Genomic DNA, 26,691 nt, shown 5'->3' on the forward strand with positions numbered 1-26,691 from the left:
TAAATTCTAAAATAAACAGTTCATTTTTATCTATTTTCAGCAAAAAGTCCATAAAGACTTTCCAGTCTTCTAGAAAAGTAGCTGGAGAAAACTCTTGAGAATTCAGTGAACAGCCAAGAAAACAGCTAATGGATCACTGAACAAATGAACCCAGATTTATCACTTGAAACACAACGATCAAGCTCAAATTATAGTCTTCCAGACACATTAGGTGAAGACCTAGCTCTCTGGAGAAGAGCTGGGAAATGTGGAAGGAAATTGAAGAAAAGGATGACCTGCAGCAAGATAGATAGACTTAGTTATAGTGGAAATGAGTATGCTGCTGGAAGATCTAAAAGACCAGTTAGAAACAGATCATCATGGAGAAAATCTATCTCTGTGGTCACTAAGAGTTGACACTAACTTGATGGGACCTAATCAGTCTATCAACCAGTTAATTCTTAGAATAATCTTGGTATTCTATACATCAATGTTTCTCCTATTTACAGGAAATAGGATGGGAATAATAACCTCAAATATTTTAAAGCAATATATGCAGCCTTTTTAAGATTCTGCGCATTTCTTTTTCTTTAAGTCAGAAAAGGGTTAATTTAATGGAGAAGGTAATAAAAGTTTAAAAATGAAATTAAAATGAAATTGCAAAGGTTTACATAATGATTATATAGAATTTCATTGGAGATTGTTGTTATGTTTTAGTTTTTAAGCTTTGCTTCATTTTTTTTCTCTAGGTTATGCTACAGTTAGAAAAGAAACTCTTTGACTATTTTAATCAAGATGTTTTTAGAGATAACAATGGCACTGCGGTGAGTTTCCAGTTGTAAAATTACATTTTGTAGATATAACCCTTGCTCTTAAGATACCTGGTGCTCCAAGAAATGCAATAGAAAAATGTTTATCCTTCACATGATAATCTTTTATTTAATGAGGACATCTTTTATTAGTGTACTTAAATTTTTACATGTCTATGCTTCTCTTTACGAAAAATGACATCAAGGCAGTGCACCCTGCAATATATTAAAATGCAAACCGCAGTATGTTAAAAGGCGAACTAAAGTATTTTAAATAATTGGATTATAAAACTGTGTTTACAATTTTTTTCCACAGTCTCACTGTTCAACTGTCTTAAGTTCTAAAGTTCTTGATTTCAGGGACAAAAGTGCATATAATGCATAGGTAGTATAATAACAGTATGAATTGTAGATGATTCAGGATTTTTGAGCCTAGGCAAAAAGTGCAAAATACATAAGCCTTTTGTCATACTTGAAACATTTTTATCTTTAAAACTGTATATGTTCCTTAAAATATGATCTTTTCTTTCCCAGGTCACTTTTGAGTAGTTTAAAAGCACAGCTGCTTAATTCTTTTTTTTTTTTCCTGAGACTTAGCTATTTAAGTAATATTTAAGACTTAAATATTTCTGGTTTTAATGTCAGAACTGTCTTGAATTTCCCTGATGGAGGATCCCTGTTGTTTTTACCAGAATTATTTGTACTAAAATTGAATCCACAGACTTCTTCCAACATCTCAGTTGATACCACTAGGCTCTTTGGTTCACTTGGCTTTGAAATAAAAATAACTTGGTTCTCTTAAATTAAAAAAAAAAATGAATTAGTAGCTTGCAAACTGGTAAGTAGGAAGCAAAATTCCAGCCTCCAGCATAATTTGCACTTCCCACTTAGTTTCCAAACTGTTCTTTTAAAAAATAGTGGCTACATCCAACCACTGAAAATGGGTCCTTTTGCCAGAAAAAGTAAAGCTGGAGCTAGTAAGCTGGAGACAGTAAAGAGCATCCTGGAGAATTATAGAATGTGATAAGAAACAACCTTTCTACTTTGATTTCTGATAGACTGGCATTTTGGACTCATCCATTATTTTGCAATTGTGCCCACATTGTGCTCTAAAAATTTAAAATGTACACACTTACAACAGTTCATTTAGTGACCGTTCAAAAGTTATAACGGCACTGAAAAAATGAGTTATGACTATTTATCACACTTATGACCGTTACAGCATCCCCATAGTCACATACTCAAAATTCAAATGCTTGGCAACTGGTTTATATTTATGACGGTTGCACAGTCCTGGGGTCACGTGATCAGCTTTTGTGACCTTCTGACAAGCAAAGTCAATGGGGGAAGCCAGATTCACTTAACAGCTGTGTTACTAACTTAACAATTGTAATGATTCACTTAACAGTGGCAAGCAAAGTCATAAAATGGGGCAAAATTCACTTAACAAATGTTTCACTTAGCAACAGAAATTTTGGGCTCAATTGAGGTCGTAAATCAAGGATTGTCTGTACTGAAGGCCAGTGATCTTGGGTCAAAGCTCTGAAGGGCATTCAGAAAAGGCTGAAGTTGTTTATCATGCATTTTTTATACTGTATATTCTACTAGATTGTGTAGCTAAACTGAGACTGAAGGATATGTTAGTCCATCATGTGGTATTGTTTATGGAAACAGAGGATTATTTTTGTGATTCTATTTGTATATACTGATTCAGCCACTACAAAGCTTTATTAAGAAAACTGATGTGAATGTTATTCTTAATACTCTATTTCTGCAGAGCTACTTATAGGAAGTGTTTGACTGTTTTAGCAATGCACAGTCAGAAATACTCTTTCTATTTAGAGGGAGCAAATTACACTGGTTACCAATATATTTATAGATGAACTCACAGTGCTGATTATTAATTTTAAAGCCATAAATTGTAACTAAAATGAATACATAGTTCACAGTTGCATTCTTTTCTGCTTGATCTTTTGCCTCACAAATCATTTAACATTCTAATACAATTTGAAATTGTATTAGACCAGAACATAATAATAGAGTTGGAAAGGACTTGGAGGTCTTCTAGTTCAACCTCTGTTCAAGGAGGAAATTCTATACTATTTCAGACAAATGGTTGTCCAGTCTGTTCTTAAAAACCAGAGTGGGAGCACCCACAACTTTTGGGGGCAAGTCATTCCACTGATTAATTGTTCTAACTATCAGGAAATCTCTCCTTAGTTCTAGGTTGCTTCTCTCCATGATTAGTTTCCATCCATTGCTTCTTGTCCTGCTTTCAGGTACCTTGGAGAATAGGTTGATCCCCTGTTCTTTGTGGTTGTTCTGTCCCCGTCTCACACACGCACACAAACAGACAGCCGGGGGTTAAATAAACTGGCAGACAATAAATTCTTTCAATAAGAGGATTGGCAGCAACCCAGTAGCTGCTTGCCAAGAACTTTACTCATAAACAAGATACACACAGTTCAAGAATTGTCAAGTCCAGTCCGTAATTAAATCCAAGGCAGATAATGTTGATTCCAAAGATGCAATGTGACTCGATAGTAGTTAGTTTTGTCCGTCACAGAGTCTGAATGGCCACCTCACCCCCTTATATCCCCTGTGGGGTGTGGTCCAGTGACTCAGCTTAATCTCTGGCACACCTCCTTTTCTGTTGTGTGCGCTTGTCTTTCCGATGCTGGCGTGGATCCAGCCAAGACTTATCTCCTTCACTGTCCGACTGTGAGGAGATACCTGGCTCCTGGCCAATCTCTTCTCCTACGGGAGACACCTGAGGCATTGCCAGATAGGAGGATCCTGGAGAGGGAGGCCTGGCCAACTCCTCTCCTTCATCTTTGGAGCCTTCTCCCTCCGATAAGTCGGCCTCGGGGGTCGGAGCCACAACAGTGGTAGTTGCTTAAATATTGGAACACTGCTGTCATATCACCCCTAGTATATAGTATTATATTGTGTGAAAGAAGATTGTGGGTATTATGTATAATTTTATGGAAAGTTTAACAGTTGAACAAACTTCTAGGTGCAGTTTTGCACTTGTAGGATCAACTATTAACTTAGTAACTATTTTGATAGAATATAATTTTAACAACAATGTGGTATTTTCCACCAAAGTCACAGCTTGTTAACTTATTCACAGAATGTTTAAATTAAGTAAGTGTAAGTAGAATCATATGCATCTCCTTATGAAAAAATATTATTAGAAACTACAGGAAGAGAACAGTTATAGTTTGATACAGATTTCCCCATTTACAATTTATTTTGAAGGGTGAGGGTCATTTAACTTCAGGTGTTAAACATCAGCAGTTCAACCTCCATAGTATTAATGTTTAGAGCAGCACTTACAACTATTAAAGATTACAGTTTGACCTTGATTTTTTAAAAGTTACAGGTACTTTAAAAATCATCTTAATTTTAATGAGTCAGTTCCTTGAAACATCTGCAACTTAAAAAAAACCTTACTCTTTAATAAAAAGTGAGTGAATGAAGTTTGAAGCCCTTTTTCCAAATAATTCTATGAAAAATGTCCATACACAGAATGTTTCTTAGAATTTAATATATTGCTAGGTCTGTCTGTAAATTACATTTATATCAACCTATGCTGAAAGGCCACATGTTACTATAGCAGCATAGAGTTCTCTTTGTCATCTCTAATGTCTTTATAAAGGATATAATAATCATCTCATAGTGTGTCTATGTAGCTTTTACTACGTGTCATAGTAAAGGATGTACCAAATCTTTCTTTTTTCTAACATTGATTGTCTGGGGACTACTTTATCCATTTAGTGTGTAAAATCATTGTTGGTTACATTTAGGAGCTCCATACAGAGCTTAATTGGTCCCCAAGTTCAACTTGCATTTTAGCAAAAAGAACTTCCTTCCACCATTCAGTAATTATGGAATTTCTTCAGACCTCAATAATCAGAGGAAATCAGAGGGTGCTTTCTAGATTGACATAAGTCTTGTCATCTATTTTTCCCAAAAAAAATGAATGCAAGCTACATACATACGCTGCTCTTCATCTCTGCCAGGAAACTGTTTCTTGAGGTTTTACTGGAATTTTTGAAGTAACATGGTGCTTTGCTACTATTTTACTTAGCAGAAGGGCAGCTTTTTTCCCCTCATGATGAAAAGGAACTACAGCAAAGAAGAAAGAAAGATAGGGGCAAGTGACTGGCTCTTTGTTTTGTCATCAGATGGAAAGAGTGCTGGACAGTTTGTACAGAAAGTCTGTGCATGATGAAAACAAGAACAGTTTACAAGATGGCAAGAAGGATGTTTCTGAGGGATGAAGTGATTAAACATGTAGCTGGTGTACTGTACCCTTAATGAATAATTTGGTACCTTGACTAACAACTATGCCCACTTCATGACTTGTGGCAACATTACAGGGCATTATATGACAACTTACATAATGTTTTTTTTTTATAAGTGTTATAGCAGTTTGGCTTTAGAGATGTCCGATTCATTTGACATAATCAATCAACCATTTAGACAACACAGGCAATAGAGAGCCAGAGCATTATTGTCACAAATCTGCTGACATTCCTATTGATGGGGAGGACATATGTAAAAATATAGTTCTTATTCATTGTGAACTAGAATTGTGAAGAATTTAGAGTTCATACCTCTAGAGTTTGTAGTGTCTCCTAAATAGAATAAAAAGTAGTTGATGTTGGCCTATTGCGCATGTAGATAATTCCAGCTGCATGAAGTAAATGGAGAATTCATGAGCATTATGTAGAACTAATATCCTAACCCAGTAGAATTATGACCATCCATAAATAAATATGAAAGTCAACATTTTCTTTTTGATATAGCATACACATTTTATTTTTAAAACAGTTTGAGTTATAGTTGTGCAATATTTCAATTTCTTCTTTTTTTAATGTTAAAAGATTATCATTTCTGCCTGTAGCAATTCTTGGCATGCCAGTAGCATTTTAAGCATTAAGTTAATTTTCCATGTATACTTCTTCACATGTTTTCTTGCAAAGATTTTTATATGGATGGGCCACTTTAGAACATTATATTTTAAAATCTGTAGCCATTTCATTCACACACCAGGAAGCAGGAAATCTTCCAGATCAAGTACGGAAGAAAAAGATAAACGATATAATGAGCCATTGGAGATAATCTAATCTTCATGGTCTAGTTAAACACACAGCACCATGATCACTAAAAACAAACTACCTATCTAAAAGGATAAATGTCCCTGGCCAAATTCAACCCCAAAAAAATCCATCGCATCCTTCATCAACCACCAGGCTTGTACCATGCTGACAGAAATTTAATTCAAGCTGGCTCCTGAAAATAATTATTGTATTTTAAGAGTAGTAATCATTGGTCAGGACATGATTGAATGTGTCCATGCCTATTGACTTTTTCTATGATTTATAGCTTTGTTTAGTCGATATTCCCATCGAAATTGTATAATTAATTATAAGTGGGGCTGTCAGGTCTGCAGGATGGAGTGCTCTGATGAGTATTTGGGAAGATTAAATTTTCCTTAGCTATACCATGCAAGGCTTGGGAATTTTCACAGCAGTATGGTTGTTGGATAGAGATGTTTTCTTATGTGTATAGCAGTGCTTTAGTTCAAAACCCATTGATTTTCTTCAGAGCCACCCTTTTTTATCAGTGTGATGTCTCTTTGGCAACAGCAGAATTTGTGCAGATGTGACAACATCTGACAAATATTTATTATCAACAGGCTCCTTTATCATTGTCCATATACTGTTACCTCCTCTTCTTTTTTATATCTTAATTCAAAAGAAAAGATACAGAAATTGCAAGCCAGCTATTGAGAAACCTAAAACATGCAAATGATTGATTCAGTAGAAATACTGTACAATTTCTTTAGAGCTGTATTTTCCTAAGGGCTTTTTTCCATTTTGGTCTTACTATAATATGTGCCAGGTAGTCACTCCAATCCCCATGACACTTCATCTTTTTCAAAAGCCTCTTTGTCATGAAGCCAAGAGCTTCAGTTTTAACTCCACATATATGAAACTCGATTTTAAGTAAATGCATTTAGGGACTTTCAAGCTAGCAATAGTTGAGACAGAGACATTTAAGGAATAACTTCAGGAACTAATAGAAGTTTACCATGAAGATTAGTAATAAATTGATTAATTTAATCTAATAATAATATTGCTGATATACAAAAGTTTATAAGTATTTACAAATTTAAAGGTTTGAAAGCCACAGAACACTTTATAGTATAGTTGGGAACTATATTAAGTAGAGAGCAGGAAATAGAGTGTATTTCCACTTCACATTTCAAAGTCAATTAAAACATATTTTATTTCCCCCCAAAAGTGGAAAGAGGCCTGTGTTTTATACTTCTTCAAAATATGTCACATAGACATATTGGTTTGATCCCTTGATTCACCAACAATCTGATTCATACCATTTTTTTATTACTTGTTAAAGAACAGAATTAGTATTTTATTGATTGGAGGCATTTTGGTTGAGTTTATATTAGAATATTTTCTGTGCTTTTGGTGTATGAGTTCCATTTCACACATAGAATTTGCCTGCTGTTGAATTTTTCAGTGATAAAATATCAGCATATGGCTGAGACCTGTATTAATTCCATTAACCAAGCATAAACTGGTTCGAATAACGTTTAGACCATTCATTCATTCATTCATTCATTCATTCATTCATTCATTCATTCATTCACATTAAACAGTTTTAAAAGGTCATATAGCCATGTAAGGACAATGATGGAAATAATGGATTTAAAATTCTGCAGACAATTTGATTCCAACCTAACTTTACGTACACAACAGCAAGTAACTTTTATAAAATGATTTCGCTATTTTTCCAACAGCTAGAAGTAAATCATTCTGGTTGCTTGGGAGATAGAATTCTTCCTGAATTTTGTATATATTACATTCCTGTTTTTTAAAAAAACATGACTTATTTCTATTTAATATCAATAATATAACTTATCATTTTTGTATTGGCATATATAATTTCCATATTTTATTTTATGCTTTGTGAACAATATGTGGATACTGTACTTGGTGAGCTTTCTGATCATTTGAGAATGATTCTGTTAGCGTTATTTGTTTTATTTAAGTTGTGTTTAAGTTCTGTTTTGTCTTTCAGTCTTCAATTCGGTTCATTGGATACCTTTTCTGTGCTAGATTGTGGTTTCTGGATTTTTGTTGTTGTCATTGCTAAAAAATCTGATGAATAAACCACAGTAGTAGATGAGAGGGATTTTAAAAATGGGGCATAATACCTATATGGTTAGATGAATATGAAATCACAGAATTCTCTGTGTGAAAAATTGACCTGGAATTAGAGGAACAGGTAGCATACAAAAGGATTTTAATCATACAAGAACAGAGTTATCTATCTTGTTTAAAGATATTCATAAATTCTGATGGCTAGTATCAGTAGAAGAAATCTGACCTTTTGTAGAATTTGAATGAAATGGAAAAACAGAAAACTTAAATTCACAATATTTTATGTGTGCCATTCATTCCTGGTTCCTCATGGGATTGAAATAGGTACAAATAAAGGAGAATAATAATGTTGCCATTTTGGGGCAGGGAAAAAATGAGGGCAAAATGTCTTCCCTAAAATAGATTCAAAACAAGCTTTTGAAACTGTAAGTATTTCAAAGTGATTTAGTTTATAGAATATTTATTTTACATATGACATGCCAGAGTTTAACATAATTTAATATTTATAAATATTAACCTTCATTTTTTTTAAAATCAAAACATTTGTTTTAAAGAAAAACAAAGCAATCAGATTTTAAATTTTAAAATATCATTATACATCAAAATAAAACCGGAGAACAAATGAGATACAGGGTTAGGATGAAGATTTCTAATCAACCAAAAATATTTTTGAAGCTTTGATAAATAGGTATATGAATGGGTACATATGAAGGTTAAAGAACTGGCATCACTGAAAACATATTAATCAATAGATAAGATATAGCATGCTGCATTCTTCCCAATGGCCTTAGCTCTGACCCTTTTAAAGATAATGGGAATACTGTCCACTAAGAACTAGATTAAGACAATTAAATGCATTTCATCAGGGTTTGACTTGAACCCTGATCCCAGAGGTGAAAAGCAGAGATAAGTATCCAGTCTGTAGCCAAGTAAAATATTTAAATTGATGTATAAGTAGTAAATTAGGATAAATATTAAAAGAAAACTTATAGCTTAGCATCATAGTTGACTAATTATGGATGATTGGAACAGAATGGAAAACAAACAAACAGACAAAACCTAGAGAGTGTCCTATATATTAGTCTCCTGAACTCCTGAATTGTTCGATCAGAAAATTGTATCATATCTTAACTACATTTTAAAATTTCTTTTACAGAAATTATGTTTTTCTTTTCTTTAGCAAAGTCAGGGAAGATGTTTTGATGAAATTCTAGATATGAGCAATTAAGTATTTCTGGACCTCAGTGTTAATTAATGCAAGCCATGGCAACAGGATTGTAAGAATTATAGGCTTAGACTTCTGACAGACACTAGATTCTCTACACCTGTCTTACATTACATAAACTCCTATAATACAGTAACATTAGTAAGGACAACAGAGTTTTAATAGTGGCAACAGAAAAATAAAATAAATAACTGATTTTTTTAAAATTAAGTGACTACTTTAAGTAGTCAAAGACCAAGATTTTAGATTCAGATCCCATGGGGAGTGGGTAGATGGAGGAATATAGTCCAAGAAAAATAGACATAACTCAATATACCGTAAGTTCATTCTGTATGAAAATTCATTCAAAAAATTCCAGGTTTAGTTCCCAACATTTTTGTAATTATCTAGAAAGTATGAAATGTCAGCCAGTTAGGAAAGTAATTAAACTTGATGGTGAAAAACTGGTATGTGGCTGCATTATCTTTTCCAATTGTGCATATTAAAACCCTAGAAAAGGTGATTAAGAAACAGTCAAACTTTAAACTTCAAAATATTTCTTATTCCTCCTGTAAGTGTTGAATTTTCCAAGTTAAGCGCTTAATTATTATACATCAGTCTTACCATGCAGAAGATGGAAATAACATCTTGTTGTTCATCACTTATAATATAAATATAAGCATAATTATTTTTCTATTTTATATTCAATCAGTGTATTATAAGCATCATCAAGCTGATACAAAGGCTGCAAAGCTGGTCACCAGATATTTTCCCTGTTACTTTGCGAACAAAAATGTACCGGCCAATATCTGTGAATTATTCAGGTCCCATTGTTTTAACTGTCTGTGAATACTTTTTGTAAGATTTCTTGAATATTTTGAAAGGTTTAAACCTTAATTTCCCAACCACAGCTGTGAATTCTCTTGTGGTTGCTGTAGATAGATTTGATAAATGCTGCTAATATCACCTCGTGATCTAACAGTGCTCCGACTTTAGTCTGTAGGTCTTGATGAATAATTGCTGTTGTTCTACTCCAATGACTGAATTAAGTTGTTCTTTAGTACAGGGTTCATACTTTCATGATTTTAGCCAATCAGTTTATAATAGTAACCTAAAGACAGTTTTCCCCTCTCTTTTTGCTTTGAGCAAATAATATTTCTCAGTTTCTAAATTTTTTACGCTATATTGTTCAAGTGTATGAAGTGATGGAGAAAAGAATAACTAATCCACCTGCATGCTGCCAAGAGACCCAATTATGTAACTTAGTTATTCTTATTGTGCCTATTAATCTGAGGCGTTTTTTCATGATGGGCTTACATATATTCACTAAATAAGAAGTTTCTTGTTTTTAACTCTACACTGGATTTTTTTCCAATGAGATTAATTTCTAATACCTCATTCTTTAATTGATTTGACAGATAAATGCACTGTAAGTTTTCCTGCAATATCTGATCATGTTCCAGTAACACTATCAATTATTATAAGAAAAGAATTCACTTTTTAAAAAACAAATTAAACATGATTGTGAAAAAATTTTCAGAATTTGGTGAAAGTATTTTTTGAAATGCTGTTAAGAATGCTTATAATTATTGCATGTTTCATGGAAAAGAATAAAGAATAAAATAAAGAATAAAAAGAATATAAGAATAAAAATTCTAAAGAAGAAAATTTGGAAAATAAAGTTAAAGACGTATATGTTCGCTAAATTAAAACTTAATTCCATTTATATGTCGGGTAAAATATTCACTGAATCACATAAAAGAAAGGTCAGGGAAACATACTTGGAAGAGACTTTCAGGGAATGATTGATTGATTGTTTATAAAATGTATATGGCTGCCCACTCAATTTCAATGACTCTAGGCATCAAAAAAATAAAAAACCCAATATAAAAAGAATAAAAACCATAACCACCCCAGGCCTCTGCTGACAACAAGTAATCAAATAAGCCACTTGATGGGCTCCATTTCCACTCTGGATTTGCGATCTTTAGGGCCTTGCAAAAGAGTGACAAAGTGGGGGCCAGTTTAATCTCTGCAGGGACGAGTTTCCAAAGGGAAGGAACTACCCCAGAAAAGGCCCTTCTCCTGGGTCCTGCCAGATGAAGCTCCTTAGGAGGAGGGACCTGCAACATTCCCTGTCTCCCTTCTCTGGTGGGTGGATTTAACTGGGAAGAGATGGTCCTTCAAATATCTTGGTCCCAAGCCATGTGGGGCTTTAAAGGTGATAACTGGCACCCAGAATTACACTCAGAAGCAAATTGGCAGCCAATGCAGCTCCCGCAGGAGATGTAACACATGTGCACACCTGGGTCTGCACAAATTCATGTGGGCCGCTGCATTTTGAATCAACTGGGGCTTTTGGGTGTTTTTAAATGGCAGCCCCATGTAGAGTGCATTGAAATAGTCAAGACAAGAGATGAGGGCATGAGATGCATGAGCAGGGATTGATTCAAGAAAGGACATAACTAGCGCACAACTCACAGTTCTGGAAAGGCCTTCCTGGCTACAACTACCATCTTCTCCTCATGCAGGAGTCATTAGTCTAGGACAGGGGTGTCAAACTCAAGGCCCGCGGGCCAGATCCAATGCGGAAAGGAAAGATCGGGCCAGCATAGCTTCGGCCCGGTCTACCCAATGCAAAGAGGAAAGATCAGGCCAGTGTGGCTTCGGCTCGATCTACCCAATGCAAAGAGGAGACATGCTAGCAGTTTGTGGAGTGGCGTCATGCTGGCCATGCCCACCCAGTTGGCCACACCCACCCAGTTGGCCATGCCCGCCCAGCCCCCCAAGGTCAACCATAGCCCTGATGCAGCCCTCAGTGAAATTGAGTTGACATCCCTGGTCTAGGAGAACCCCCATATTATGGGACTGTCTGGGACAGTGCCACCCCATCCAAGACCAGAGGTGGCAATTCTCTGTGGATCAAAGAACCCCAAACCCAGAACCACTTGGTCTTCCAGGGTTCAATTTCAGGCTGTTGCTCCCCATCCAGCCCTTAACAGTCTCCAAGCACTGCAAAAGGGAGGTCACAGCATCGCTTAACTCACCATGGGTAAAGAGATATAGGTGTTTGAAATATTACCACCTGGCAAATGGGACAGGACAATAAAAACAAGGACAAAGAGGCTGAAAAACAGCTTCTATCCCAGAGCAGCAACTATATTGAATTCTAGTATATAGTGCAATATTAATGCAATATCAGGGCTTTTCAATTCAATTGTATAGAATGTGAAGGGTGTGTGTTTTGTTTTTGTTTTTATGTATAATGTGCACTGAAGATGGCATTTAATTTCATTTTATGAGATATAATGACAATAAGGTAAACTAAACTAAACATGCCTGGAGGAAATTGTTAAATGTGTTTTTCCATGTCCGCAGTTCCCACTCCGGTCCGACTCCTAGGGGGCGCTATGCTGTTCGCTGATTGGCTGTTCCGTTTGACAGCCAGGTATAAATAGCTGTCTGGCGCAAACTCAGCTGTTGCTGACAGCTGAGCGGGAATTTGTGTTAGCAGCCGCTCTGGCAACCTTGTTAGTAATAAATATTACTGTTAGCCTGCTAGCTTTCCATCTCGCCTCAGTTCTTGCCCCCTTGTTCTCAGTATCGAACATGCCTTCTATCTCCCCAAATTTATTTTAATATTGAAAGTATTGGTATCAAGCAATCTAAAGCTGTTATGAGCATAAAAGCAGCTAGAGTTGAACTTCTGTTATTTATTTTTATTATTATTAAACTTATATGTCACCCATCTCACCTAAAGGCAACTCTTATTATTATTGCAAATTATCAGGTGATTCAATTAACTAGAATAAATCTCATATACTTTGTATAGGTTATACAGGTAGTCTTCGATTTATGGCTATAATTGGACTTATAGGAATTGGAATTTTGGTCATAAGTCAGGGCAACCATTAAGTGAGTCACCATGTGAACTGACTCAATTTTACAACAGTTTTTATGACGATGATAAAGCAAGTTACCGCAGCCGTTAAGCAAACCACATGGTCATTAAGGAAATCCAGCATATCCAATTGGTATTTTGGGCTGTTTTCTGGTGGAAAACAGCAAAACAACCATTGCAAATTGTGTGACCATAGGAAGCTGTAACCAGTTGTAAATGCAAACTGGTTGCCAAGTGACCAAAATGTAGTCACATAACTGGCGGGGAGCATGATATTTTATGATGATCAGAAATACCCTGTTTCCCCGAAAATAAAACATCCCCTGATAATAAGCCCAGTTGGGCTTTTGAGCGCATGCGCTAAAATAAGCGTCCCCCCGAAATAAGCCCTCCCTGAAAATATTTAAACGCAGAGCTGAAAATCAGGTAAGACAGCAAGAGGAGCCCCATCTTGCTCCATGCGCCCCAAAATAATAAGACCTCCCCGAAAATAAGGCCAAGCGCTTATTTCGGGGTTAAAAAAAATGAGACAGGGTCTTATTTTGGGGAAAACATGGTAATTTACAGGCCATAAAGCACCCTTTCTGAGCTGACATAAGTTCAAACATTTGTTAAGTGACTGAGGACTATTTGTAACTATCAAAACCTGTAACAGTTGAAATATTACCGGATTATTGAATTCTTTTAAATACCTTGAAATAATTATCCCACAAAAATTATGGTTAGTCTAAAATATTTCATATTTGTTTTCTATTAATAGTGATATAAATAAATGGTTAAAACTTCCAGTGAACTAATAGAAACAGATAAATATTACTATTATTGTTATCTTATACTTTTATGTTACAGAAACTCCTTTAAGTTATTTTGTGCAGTTTATGAGTTAAGAATTACTGTATTTTACGGAAAGGACAAACTGCTCCACTTGATTTTTAAAATCCATGTTTTATTTATTTCTTCGTTTATTTGTTTAAACAATTTATATGGCCACCAATCTCACAACTGTTCCTCTGGGCATTGAACAAGAAATTAAGATCATAAAACAGTGGAACAAACAATAAAAGAGAAATATCAGTCACACACACTCAATATATCACATGCCAGAGGTCTGGAAAAATTTGTTCCATTTTACAGATAATAAGAAAACAACAGCCAAATTAACCAAGAAGGGTTGCTTCACATACCAGCACAAATGCCCAAGAGAACAACCAGGTCTTTAGCACTTGACAGAAGGCAAAAACTGTTGGAGAAGGAATATTGTTCCGTAGGGCAGGTGCTGTGACAGAGAAAGCAATGAGATGGCATTGCTTAATGTAAGAGACCTAGAGCACTTATGCTTTGGTGGAGACAGCAGAAATAGACAATCAGGCAAATATTTATTCAGCTACTATTCGAAATTATAATGGCACTGAATGAAGGAACTTATGACTGATCCTCAAAGTATGCACCTCAGACCTTGTGTATAGCATAAATTCAAAGCATGAATAAACCAGGAAACTGCAAATTTACAGATAATATTAAGTTTAATAGTTTCAGGCTATAAACAAATCATGGTTTAAAATAGTAGCTACCAATTATTTACTAACTTCCATTTATTTACAAGTCAAATTCTATCCAAATAAACAATGTTTATTTTTCATTGTACTTATATCCCACCTTTTGTTTAGGAATCCCAAGGTCATATAAATAGTATTATCTTCTTCTATTGTTCCCCATAACATCAAGCTATGAGATAAGCTGGGGCTGAAAATAGAGTAGAACCCCACTTCTAGTCCAACCTTCTAACCATTACACCACATGGGCTCTCATGTTATGTTATGACTTTCTACAACACGTGAATGTTGTATACAACACGTGAATACAACAACTGTGGTATGAAGAAGTAACCTTTTTCTGTCCTTTCATTCATTTGTTCTTATATGAGGAGTGACAATTTTCACTTTCCCTATACTATGATTAATCTCCATGTACAATAGAGGAAAAGAAAAGTTTTCAAGTAGTGTATTTCCTACTAAAACATATTTTCTTTCCTTATAGAAAATGTGCTCTAGTTATTCATTACTTTCTTTTTCCTTGCATCTTTTCCACTCATATGATACATTTGTTTTTCAGAAGGAAAAAGTTGTAAATATGGCAGCATCAGCATAGAAATTTATGATCATTTATGTTAAAAACCTTTCTTAACAATTATATTAAATTTTCCTGACGTTGAATTCTTAACACTTTAAGCTTTCCATCGTGACTTGTACATTCATTGTAAATCTCAGTTGCTATTTTATTGTCTATCAACTTCCTTTGGGAGATATTATTTTCAAAGTTCTTCACTATCTCATTTGCTATTCATTCCACTTGGAGTTGGGTACATCAAAAGAAATATAAAAAATAGAATGCAGTAGTGATGGGCCACTAAGAAGTAAGAATGGTAAAACAAAAAGAAATGGGATTAAGAATGTAACTTCAGCTGAATCACCCAGTTCATCTAGTGGCTAAGAGAGATCTGTGAAATCCGTGGTGATGCAGGACTTCTTTTAATTCTTTCTCAATCCTTCTTTGTGAGTGTTTGATTTCCCTATGTTTGTTTATTTATAACTAACTCTATGTTGCCTAATCACTAGATCCTAGAAGAGTTTTGTTAATTAAATTGTAATTTTTCTATTCCCTTTTTAAAAAGCTGGAATTCCTTTAAATAATCTATTGCGCGTGCTGTTTTTGGACTTGCTGTTTTATTACAAAGTGCATTGTTTTTTTTAACAAATCAAAACTTTCACATTGAACTACCATTACAACTCTTGCCTGGTCCAAGTAATTGCTTAATTTTTAATTTAGCTTGTTCAGAACTTCATTGACATAGCTATTCAAATAACCTTTCTGAAAGAAAGTGTCCATGCATCATAGCTCCCTGGTAGACCACCTTCCTTCAAACAGGGTTAAAGCGACAAAATTAAAAGACCACACAGGGATTACATGGAAACAACTTTTCAAGAGAAAAGCTTTTAACATTTTTAGACTCTAGCTAAGTCATAGCATCTATTGAACCGAACTTCAAAGTGTTTTCTTCCCTTTTTCTTTAGAAATCAGATGCTTTTGCCTGAGCTAGTAATTAAAACTACAACATAACAATAAAAGCAGAAATTGTTAATAACACTTCTTCTGCAGCTGACACTAAATATCTTTAAGCAATTTTGCTTCTAGCATCTGCAAAAAAAAACCTGTTACTACTTGAAAACTTGGAAGACTCCAAAAGCTGCCAGTACATTTGTATTTCCGTTATCTGTCATCTGTATTGCATCAATATCAATAGCTTATATACAACATACAACACATAGTATATTAAAAATGTTGAAACTAGCTGAAAGCTCTATTAGTTAACATTTTCAATACTATCAGCCTTAGTTCTGTCAATTTTTGAATATTGTCATCAAGAGAACAAAAAAAATGCATACCAAGAAGCTGGATACATACCCTGTAGATATTTTGAATTCATCCAGGAAGACAATGCTTCTATTTAACTTTCCATGTCCATTGGAATTCTTAATGAGTATGTTTTACCATTGTGTTCTATGAAACATTGTTTATTCTGTTTGCATTTTTTACATTTTACAAGCAATCTGCCTTCATCTAAATGTCATTTTTTTCTGTCCGTATTTTAAAAATATGCTTCAAAAGCCACTATTTGAAATGTGTATTAAGCTACAATTTTCTCCAATATAATTATTCTGATGCTATTCAGTGCTATGCTAATTACAATTGATATTCAGTAAGCAAAGATTAGAAAATTTTGTTGAAGATTGTCATAGGCATATAAACACAAATATATAAATTTATATTAACAACAGTAATAGTATTTTATTATGCTTAGACTAACTAGAATTCAGCAAATTAATAACAGATGAAACAGAGTAAAATAGTATTGTTTTTAGCTAACCCATTAATACAATCAATATCTGCATGGTTTTACAATATAGCAAATTTTGTCCACATTCATGAAAACTAAACTATATTTGTTCTGATAGTAACAGCTGCACATAGGAAAAATCAGAATTGCCTGGGTACTTGGTTAAATAAGGGTGATGAGGTAAACCTCCATCTTTATAAAAATGCAGTATATCAAGATATGGACTATGAATTCAATACACCTTCTCCTCAAGGGTCTTACCACACATGGAATTTATTCCCCTTCCTCCTTAAGAATTTCCTTAAGGAGAACATTAAAATATGCTAAGGTTAGCACTCTCTGGAGTTATATAATGCAGGTATCTCCCTGGCCTACAAAAAGAAGAAATGTATAGCAGTTTTCCATATATCCTGTAGAAGATTTTAATATTCTGGATATTAATAATATTATTTTCTCCAAAATTTGGGAGAAACTAAATCATATTGTACTTGTGAGACCAGTGGGGGGGAATGCCTTAGGAGCTGGAGTTCAGCAAAAGCAGAAAGGTCAGAGAAGTTCCTTCCCATCCATTGTCAGAAAGAAAAGCAAGATACGTATGTCTCATTATATGATGCATGTATGTATCTGTTGGGGATTTCCTTTCTATTTTTCCATCATGTTTATTATAAACATTGATCACATATTATGCTATGATAATACTAGTGATTAAGTACACAGCATATACCAGTATACAGTGACTTATATGAAAATGAAATAGGCATGAAATTAAAGGGCATGATGCTCATGCATATAACATAATTTTGACCTTATTTAGTTCTCTTGCTCCAAATAGGATTCTTTTTGCTCTTTCTGATTTTAACAAAGCTTCATGTTTCATTATCTGCTTTAATTTGAACCATTGCTAATGTGGGTAAGGTACGTCTTAATACAGAGAGCAACCCAAATCTATTTTTTCACATCATAGTTAAGAGAGAATATTAGTTTTATTTATTAATATAATTTACATATCACTTCACTGTGATACATCTTTAATTAAAGCAGGTCAAATTGATTTGTATCAGATATGTACTTACTTATTTATTTATATATTAAATGTCTATGCTGCCCATCTCACTGATACAGGAACTCTGAGCTGTATGATATAAGGGGAAGGAAACAATAATACAAATATTTGTATTCAGCTATTAAGCAATCCATATCATCTTGTTTTTAAACTGTTGTGCATTTCTGTTAGCTTTAGTTAAATTCAGCTTGAGTTTCCCCTCCCCCCTTTTCTCTCCTTCTCTCTCATGGAGTCTGATGTGTTTTTTTGCGTAAGCTGTCATTGTAGAAAGGTGGCATGTCAATTAAATTATAATGTCACAGGGGATCTTGAAGTCTTAAAATTAGATAATGCTTAGGTGTCCTCAATTTTGATTCTCAAGTATTGATTTAAAGGCATTTATGGGGCATACAACTTGCACTATTTTATTGTGTCCTTTGAGACATTTGATTGGGAATTTCATTATGGGTATTGGTATCTCACTTTAAACTTCTGATTTTTTGAACTTTTGATATTTCCATTTATAGAACAGGAGTTTTGCTCACTGTGACAAGAAGTAATTCAAGAAAAAGAGGAATAGGTTTTAATGTTGGCATCTGTGCACAGCCACTGTTGGCAAACATCCACCTAGATTGGTAGCCAGGAACAATGCAGTTGGAGACTGAAAGTAACATAGGTGGGTCACAAGGGAGGGAGCTAATCAGTTGTGCAGGTGGTTCAGGTATCTGCTTTTCACACAGATAATTAATGTGTACAAGTAGCTGCTAATTGCACATTTCAGGAATGATTTATGAGGGAGCAGAGGGGAAAGAAGAACATAATCTAATTTCATTCGGAACCTCTGCCATTGATACAATGGTATCAGCACAGCTGTGAGTTGGGACATGATTAATGAACAGGGAGTAAACACACCAGTATTATAAGGAGTGTTGTTTTCAATGGCATGCATGCCAAAACTGAAAGTGGCTTAGACAGCAAAGGGCCAATTATGTTACATGTTCATTTGCATGTCAGATTCACCACCAGTTGTTAGGTATGGAATAATGGGGAGGGAGGGGATTTATTGTCCATCAGGATATTTCTTGGATTGAAATATCCACTTGAATGCAAACTTATGCATCAATTTTCTTAGTGGACAAAATATTCTATGTATAAATATTAAAAATGGCTTATAACATATAATTCTGCTGGTTCTATTTTGGTGCCTTCCTGAGATTGCTACAGTCTCATATGAGTGTAACGTTTTGTTCTATTAACCTGGAGAAAACTGGTTAACTGTCTCAATAGAAATATTTCCTGGGGATGGGGTTGTGAACAAAAATTTCAATTTTCACATCTTCTTCCTCCTAACCTTTACTTTTATTACTAAATAATAAAATGACTGGGAGATTGTTTATCAGAAAGTGCAATTTTTCTGACATACTTTACTTTTGATATACCTTGCTTTTAAAAATCTGATCTAATCTTTTTTATCACTGAAGTCATGCATTCTTAAAAACATTTAACAGGGTAATTTTTGATGCTGAGGTTGTTGTTTTTTTCTCAGCATGTTACTTTACTTTAAAATTTACTTTAAAGTAAATTCTTTAAACTTTATAGAATTTCCAGCAAACTTCATTATTTTTTTCTATGTTTTGCTTTTAGCAAAATCTCAAAGCCTAATTACAACATAGCAATTCAAAATGTTCCCAACTATTTTTATTTTTAAGCAGAACAGAACTTATGTTTATTTTAATGTTGTCTTCTGTTTTTCTTCCATTAGCTTTTGGAATTTGACAAAGAGCTGTCAGTCTTTAAAGACAAATTATATGAACTGGACATTTCATTTCCTCCCAGGTAAGAAAGAGAGACAGAGAGATTGATTTTTTCTTAACATCCTGATCCTAAATAGCCTTGAAATATAGTAAACTATTTTTTTGGTCGTTATAGGATTTTTGTTACTGGGTCTATGAAAGGATGTGATTCCATCTCAAGATTTCAACTTTTTTTAATCAAAACCAAAATGTACTTTTATATATCTATATTTGGATATGTCATTTCTTATGCAAATATAACTAGGAGTAAGTTCTATGGGACATTTTGCTGAATATAAATTACAGATGACCACATAACATTCTTATGGTTTTCTTTTCTAGTTTGTTTATTGTATACTTTGGTTGTTCGCTTTTGTCTGCTATTATATTCTTAGAATAGTATGAGAATAGGATTGTTTGCTTACTTGTTTGCTTCTGTGCCTTCGAGTCAGTGTTGATTCCTGACAGCTGCCGGGATTAGTCCTTCCAATGTTGTAGAGCACATAAAAATACTGAACATCCATTTCTTGTTATCGAGAAAAAAAAGAAATAATTTCCAAATCACAGGGAACAAGGTTCTTTTCTGTTCTGAGTCAATCGTACTCTGCCCTGAGTATAATCTGTCTAATTCAAGGCACCATACTTTAAGATGAATTCATGCAAACTATTCAATAGAAAGGCCTGGAAAAAAGTCCAAATTACAGTAATGAAATTTGGAATTAGGAAGAAGACAGTGGAAAGAAATGAAAGCATTCTTGAAGTTTCTGGAAAGGATCTCACATAGAAATTGGTCTCTCTTGTTTCAAAATCAAGACATGAAATAATGCTCTTGAATTAATGGAGAACAAATTCCAGTCTAACATTGAGTGAAACTTCTTAACAGCGAAACCAATTATCAAATTAAACTTCTAGGCTCAATTGTAAGTGTTCATGAAGGAGTGGAACAGCCGCTTGATTGAAATGCTTCGATTTGCATTGAGTAAGGAACTAAACTGATACATATGGCTGTTTTCATCTCTAGGAACATATAGGAAAGAATAAAAAGAACCTGTTTTGTATCCAAGGTTGAACAGTACATTCTGAAAACTCATTGTGAATATACAAACAGTTTTTATAGTAATAATATTTCACTTGTAGAGTGATCTGTCCCATCAAGGTCATCAAGTTCTAACATTAAGCTTTTATTTAGCTTTATATTTCAAGTAGTTTATTTTATCTCCCTTTTTCCCTGTCTTTTTCAGTTGTTATTTTTATTGTTTGAAATGTTAATATTGATCGTCTTGAAAATGTAAATTGCTGGGTACTATATGTATAACATTGATCAATAAATAAATTATAGTATAAATATATCCAAAAGTTAAAAGATAATTTCATAGACAAGTTGTAACACTAAGTGTGAATAGCTTAAAATTCATCAGATTAATATCTTAAACATTTTCTATAATACATAATTTGTATTATCAACTTATTAGTTTCCTCTCCTTCCAAATTATACTAATAGTTTTTTCAGGGGAGAGAGAGATTTATAAACTATTTTTAAAAATGATATATGAAAAGGAACAAGGGATAAAAGCATGAAATACAAGTCAATAGACAAGGGATATAAAAATAATATGCAGATTATAATTTTCCAACGTAACATGATTAATTATGAGTAATTGAATATATTGTATTGTTTTAAAAGACTAAAGTTTCTATTAAACTCAAGTTAAGCATGAATAACAAAACTCATGATCAGCACAGTGTAAGTCACCAAGTATAAAATATGAAAAATTCAATCCATATTACCGAAAGTGTATTCTGATTTAGATATCAAATAAAATTGATGTATAGAATTTATACGTCAACCTCAGTTTTTGAATGTGGTGAAAATCCAATTTTCAGTTTAAATTGAAGTCTGTTGGATTTACTTTTACAATACAAAGTTATTGCAGACATCAAAAAATATTCCCACAATTCAGTTAGTTGCTTTTCCATTGAGAAAATCAAATGGCCTCAAATTAATAAAATAGTTCTCAAGACTGCTTGAATTCCTTATAACAACTATTCTTTCAGAAATCAATTTATGAAAGCAATGCAAGAATGAATTGGATTTTTCAGACATTTCCATTTATGTCTTAAAATATTCTTTATGCAAAAGTTGTGCATGTGTGAGAGAGATTCTAAAGTGAAACCAGAGGATAATAAAGTAAGTGCTCACAATAATATAGTTATTAACATTCATAAGGAGTGATATTGGATAGTTTATGGTTGCATCTGCTCTGTGCCCGACACATAGTTGCTAATAATCCCCAGTGTCCATTCTTATATTCACCTGAAAAGATCACCATTGCCTTGTAAAAACTAGTGGTAACAAGAATTTTCCCATCTGATATCTGTGCTTTCTCTGGGAATTTTAATTAAAGGCAAAGTCACATCAGCATCAATTTAGTACTAATCTATATTTGCTATTAATAGGGATCTTCGTTGTAGTATCTGAATTTCATGGAGTGCACAAAGCTTCATTTTTCACATATCCCCACTGCCACCAATCTCAGAGTTTGGACCATTTGGTAGCAGCAGCAGTGGTGGAACAGATAGCGGAGGCCATGACACTCATTTTCACACTAGGACTGAAAATAGAACACTCTCAGCCTCCATTACATCCTTGCTCACTGCTGTTGCTAAACCACCTGAACTCTGAACAGCCCGGAGCTCAGGGCAGTGGTGGGAGGGGGTGTGAAAATGGGAAGCCCCCGGCTGCCACCACCACTCTGCACTCTGCTCGCTCACTTGCCCGGCTTTCCCTCCAACTGCCTGTGGCGAGTTGTCCTTGCAGTGAATTGGTTGTGCTGAGTTTGCCCCATGACGAATTGGTTGTATTGGTGGTGGTGAGTTGGCAGAGATGAGCTGGCGGTGGCAAGTTGGCAGCGGTGAGCTGGCTGCACAAAGTTGTCCCAGAACAGAGAATCAATATACTCAATATAATATAATATAATATAATATATAGTATACTGATTATACTATATAATCAGCCTCCATTGTTTAAACATAATCTGCATATCTTTTTCAAGGTCATCTTTTCTCTCTACATTCCCTGAGTAATGGGAAGATTAGGCAGTCTTTGAAATCTAATTTAAATAGATATCTAAACAAATAAATGAATTTTTAATAGTAGAAACAAAGAATTACAGGGTGATATGACAGGAAAAGAGCATTGCCTTTCTCTGTCTTGACTGTTACTTGATACATTTAGTACTAGTCTTTTGGCAATAAATAAAAACTATTCTTATATTATCTTGAACTAGTCATTTTATCTTTATAAATATTAGCTGAATACATACACCATAGTATGTTATAATATATACTGTACAATATATGTGGCATGTAACATAGACTCACACTATTATCTGGATTATGAATTACAGAGCCTGGTTCATAAGAAATTAATGGGTGGATGACCTTTCTACTGGTATGATGTTATGCAGAATGATTTGGGTTCTTGTAAATCCAAATGGTATCCAAACACCAGACACAGAATACTTTTTTAAAATAAGGATATAGGAAATTTGCCTTTAAAATGATTTAGCTATGCTTAGTTAAGAAGACTCAGTTATATTTTAATGCATTGAGACAATAATCAATTATATGTTAATATGTTATAATCACTTTTTATTTTGCAAAGTAAGAGGGTAAAAAAATGGTTAAATATGGATTTCCATAGAAAATGGGTTTGTCTTGCATGTTACACAAAGACATTTTCTGTATGCAAAAATTAGTTTATGATAAATCAAAAGTCCCAAATTGTAAACAAACACTAACACATTGTCTATATTAAAAAATAATACTAACCCAAGGTTTTAAAATTATGATATGTTGAATGTTAAAATGACCTGTTTTTTACAAATTGTATTGGTTATGTTGTACATCATGCTAAACCAAAAATAATCTACATAACACACACACATACACAGTTTAGAATGCAAAATAGTTTCCCAAGATCTTGCTTTCAGTAACTGCAAGATTGCTGTTCTAGCAGGATTTATGATTTCCTAACTCACTTATGTATGCGAGAAAGTGAGAGAAGTTTGGGTGACTGGGAGAGACTATCTCCACTAAAATCTCATCCTTTCTGTGAAATTAGAATTTTTTGGTTACTTTCTCAAAACTTCAAATGTTCTTAAGCTCAGGTGCATTATAAGCTGGCCAACATAGCAATGCATCACAATTTAAAGTTAATACATGAGTGATATGAAGTATATATGATATATATCCTATCACTGGTATATATTGTAGAAGGTTGACAAAAATGGGACTGTGAATGAAATAATTCCAGATTTCTATTGTGATTCATTCAAACAAACAAACCTGTATTGTTTGTTTGTTTGTTTCCTTCTGGCTTGTTTGAGAATGGCAGTTTAGCTTTTAGGCAGTCTCTTTCTCAAGATGGAGGAAGAAAGAAAGGAAAGTATACTTGAAATAGTTGGAAGTTTTTAATATCATATTCAAAATAATTGAAAATTGTTTCATCTAACATATCTCTCATAAGCATGATGCAGCCAAGTACTTTTTAAGGTCCATGGAATTTAAAATGAAAGATAAATCCTTCAAAATATTCAAATATGCCTGGATTGCTATGTATGTCTTTGCCTGCATTTAAATCAGCATTTCTCAACTCAACAACTTTAAGATCTGTGGATTTACAGCATGTGTTGAAGTCAAAGATCTTAACATTGTTGAGGGTTAAGAAATATTGATTTAAAATGTTAAAATTTCTGAATCATATATTGCTAACTATGTATTAAATACCTTTAATTACATAGATTATTTCCCAAAAGTAGCTCAGTGAACAAAATGAACAGAGCAAAGTGGAACAGAAGCCCCAGAAATGGATCACTCTTGGGGTTTAGAATGCCTGCCTTCATAAAGTGGTTATATTACCCGAAAATTAATCCTTTGACAAATATAAGGATGCATTTTAAAATTCTGTTGTTTAAATGCTTTGGGTTTGTGGTCATTCTCTACCCAGAAGTTTGTATTATTGTTTTTGAAAAGAATTGTTGCATTGTTCAGTTATTGTCCAAAATTACCTTTGTTAATCATAGCAAATATGATAGTGGTACAAGCCAAAAAACAACTTTCTTATCATATTCAGAAATTACTTTTTTTTTCCTATGATGATTATGAAGTATAAAAAAGGATTTTAATGTGTCACTTACAAAGTAATTTCTGTTATCAAGGAACCCTCTTTTCATATTAATGATGATAATCTTCTATTTCACTTAATAAAGTAATTTGGAAACTACATGTAATTTGTAGCTGTCTTGTCCACAGTTCTTAAGGCAATATAAGGCAATCAAGTAATTAACATACGTAGTGAGCCTTAAACTAATGGTCATTAGCATCCAATTTTGTGTCCAGAAAAAAAATCAATTTTCCAACATACTATTCCAAATGGCATATACTTGTTTATTTCTCTTTTTGATTGTAAAACATAACAGTAATGGATATGCAGTGATTTATTTTTAGATGTAACAACTATTGGATTATCTAGGACATTGGTTCATATATGAATAACAATTCGCAACCAATTACTTGTACATCTGTCTAGTCTGAACTTCAGATTCATCCAAAAATTGAAGCAGAAATTAGCAGCATTTTCATAAATATCACTAAATGCATTTGATTCTAATGCATATTTTTAGAAATGGTTTTAAATATTAGCCAATGTATTTACAGTTTAAAATAATGTATTTTAAAGTCCCACAGTTCAATTGTTCCAATCAGATTTAGAAATAACCTCATAAATGAACAAAAACACTTGGACCATTTTTTTCATTTAGGTAGTTTTAGATAATTTTGTCATTTTCTGTCTCAGCTTTGTCCTGTTTTGTCATTAACAACCCTTCCCAAAATGCAAAGACTGAGAGAGAAAGAGAGAAACCCTCTTAGCTCCACTCTACTCAAATGATGTCATGATTCACTAATCATGGCCCCAAGACTCCCAGAGATGGCACTAGTGCAACAGAGGGCCTTAAAATGAAAAAAGGTGTCTGCGATGACTTAGACAAGTGGTCTTCTTATTTGTAGGAACCTCTCTGGCTTCATCGCACAAGTGAGATACAATGGTCTAATGCAGTAGTACTCAACCTGTGGGTCGCAACCCCTTTGAGGGTCGGACGACTCTTTCACAGGAATCGCCTAAGACCATCGGAAACCACATATTTTCAATGGTTATAGGAATAATTTTATGGTTGGGGGGCACCACAACACGAGGAACTGTATTAAAGGGTCGCAGCATTAGGAAGGTTGAGAACCACTGGTCTAATGGTTGCCCTTATATTGATCCAGAATAAAGCAGTAATGTACATCATTATAGGTAGTCCTTGACTTAAAATCACAATTGAACCTAAAATTTCTGTTGCTAAGCAAGGCAGTTGTTAAATGAGTTTTTCCCCATTATATGACCTTTCTTGCCACAGTTGTTAAGTGAATCTGGCTTCCCCATTGACTTTGCCTGTCAGAAGCTGGCAAAAGGTGATCACATGACCCTGGGCACTGCAACCATCATGAATATGAGTCAGGTTCCAAAAGTCTGGAGTTTGATCACATGACCATGGGGATGCTGCCATCATTGTAAGTGTGAAAAATGGTCATAAATCACTTTTTTCAGTGCCGTTGTAACTTCAAACGATTACTAAATGAACTGTTGTTAAATCAAGGAGTACCTGCAGTTGAAAAGTAACTTAGCTCATTTCATATGGCCAAATAGTGAACATTTCCAAAAGTTCAGTGCTAAAACAGCTTATCTATGTGGTTGTTCACAGAAGAACAAGTGATTTAAAGTACATCATTGACATCATCATGCATATGACATGAATTATACAAATGAC

General features: G+C 34.0%; 1 protein-coding gene across 5 annotated transcripts in view; it reads left to right on the plus strand.

Annotated features, from left to right (window-relative positions):
• Nucleotides 1-26,691, plus strand: part of INPP5A (inositol polyphosphate-5-phosphatase A) — a 283,547-nt gene that overhangs the window by 231,519 nt on the left and 25,337 nt on the right. For all 5 annotated transcript variants that reach the window (XR_011600509.1, XM_070945903.1, XM_070945902.1 and 2 more), the window contains 2 exons: nucleotides 729-803; nucleotides 19,789-19,862. Coding sequence is in view for 4 of the 5 variants with exons in the window: in XM_070945903.1 (XP_070802004.1) it covers nucleotides 729-803; nucleotides 19,789-19,862 (149 nt within the window). In the remaining variant the exon portion in view is untranslated. The remainder of the gene's footprint in view (nucleotides 1-728; nucleotides 804-19,788; nucleotides 19,863-26,691) is intronic.

The sequence above is a fragment of the Pituophis catenifer genome, unplaced genomic scaffold, assembly GCF_029215685.1.
Source record: "Pituophis catenifer annectens isolate HBS135680 unplaced genomic scaffold, rPitCat1.0.hap2 SCAF_6, whole genome shotgun sequence".
Taxonomy (NCBI): domain Eukaryota; kingdom Metazoa; phylum Chordata; class Lepidosauria; order Squamata; family Colubridae; genus Pituophis; species Pituophis catenifer.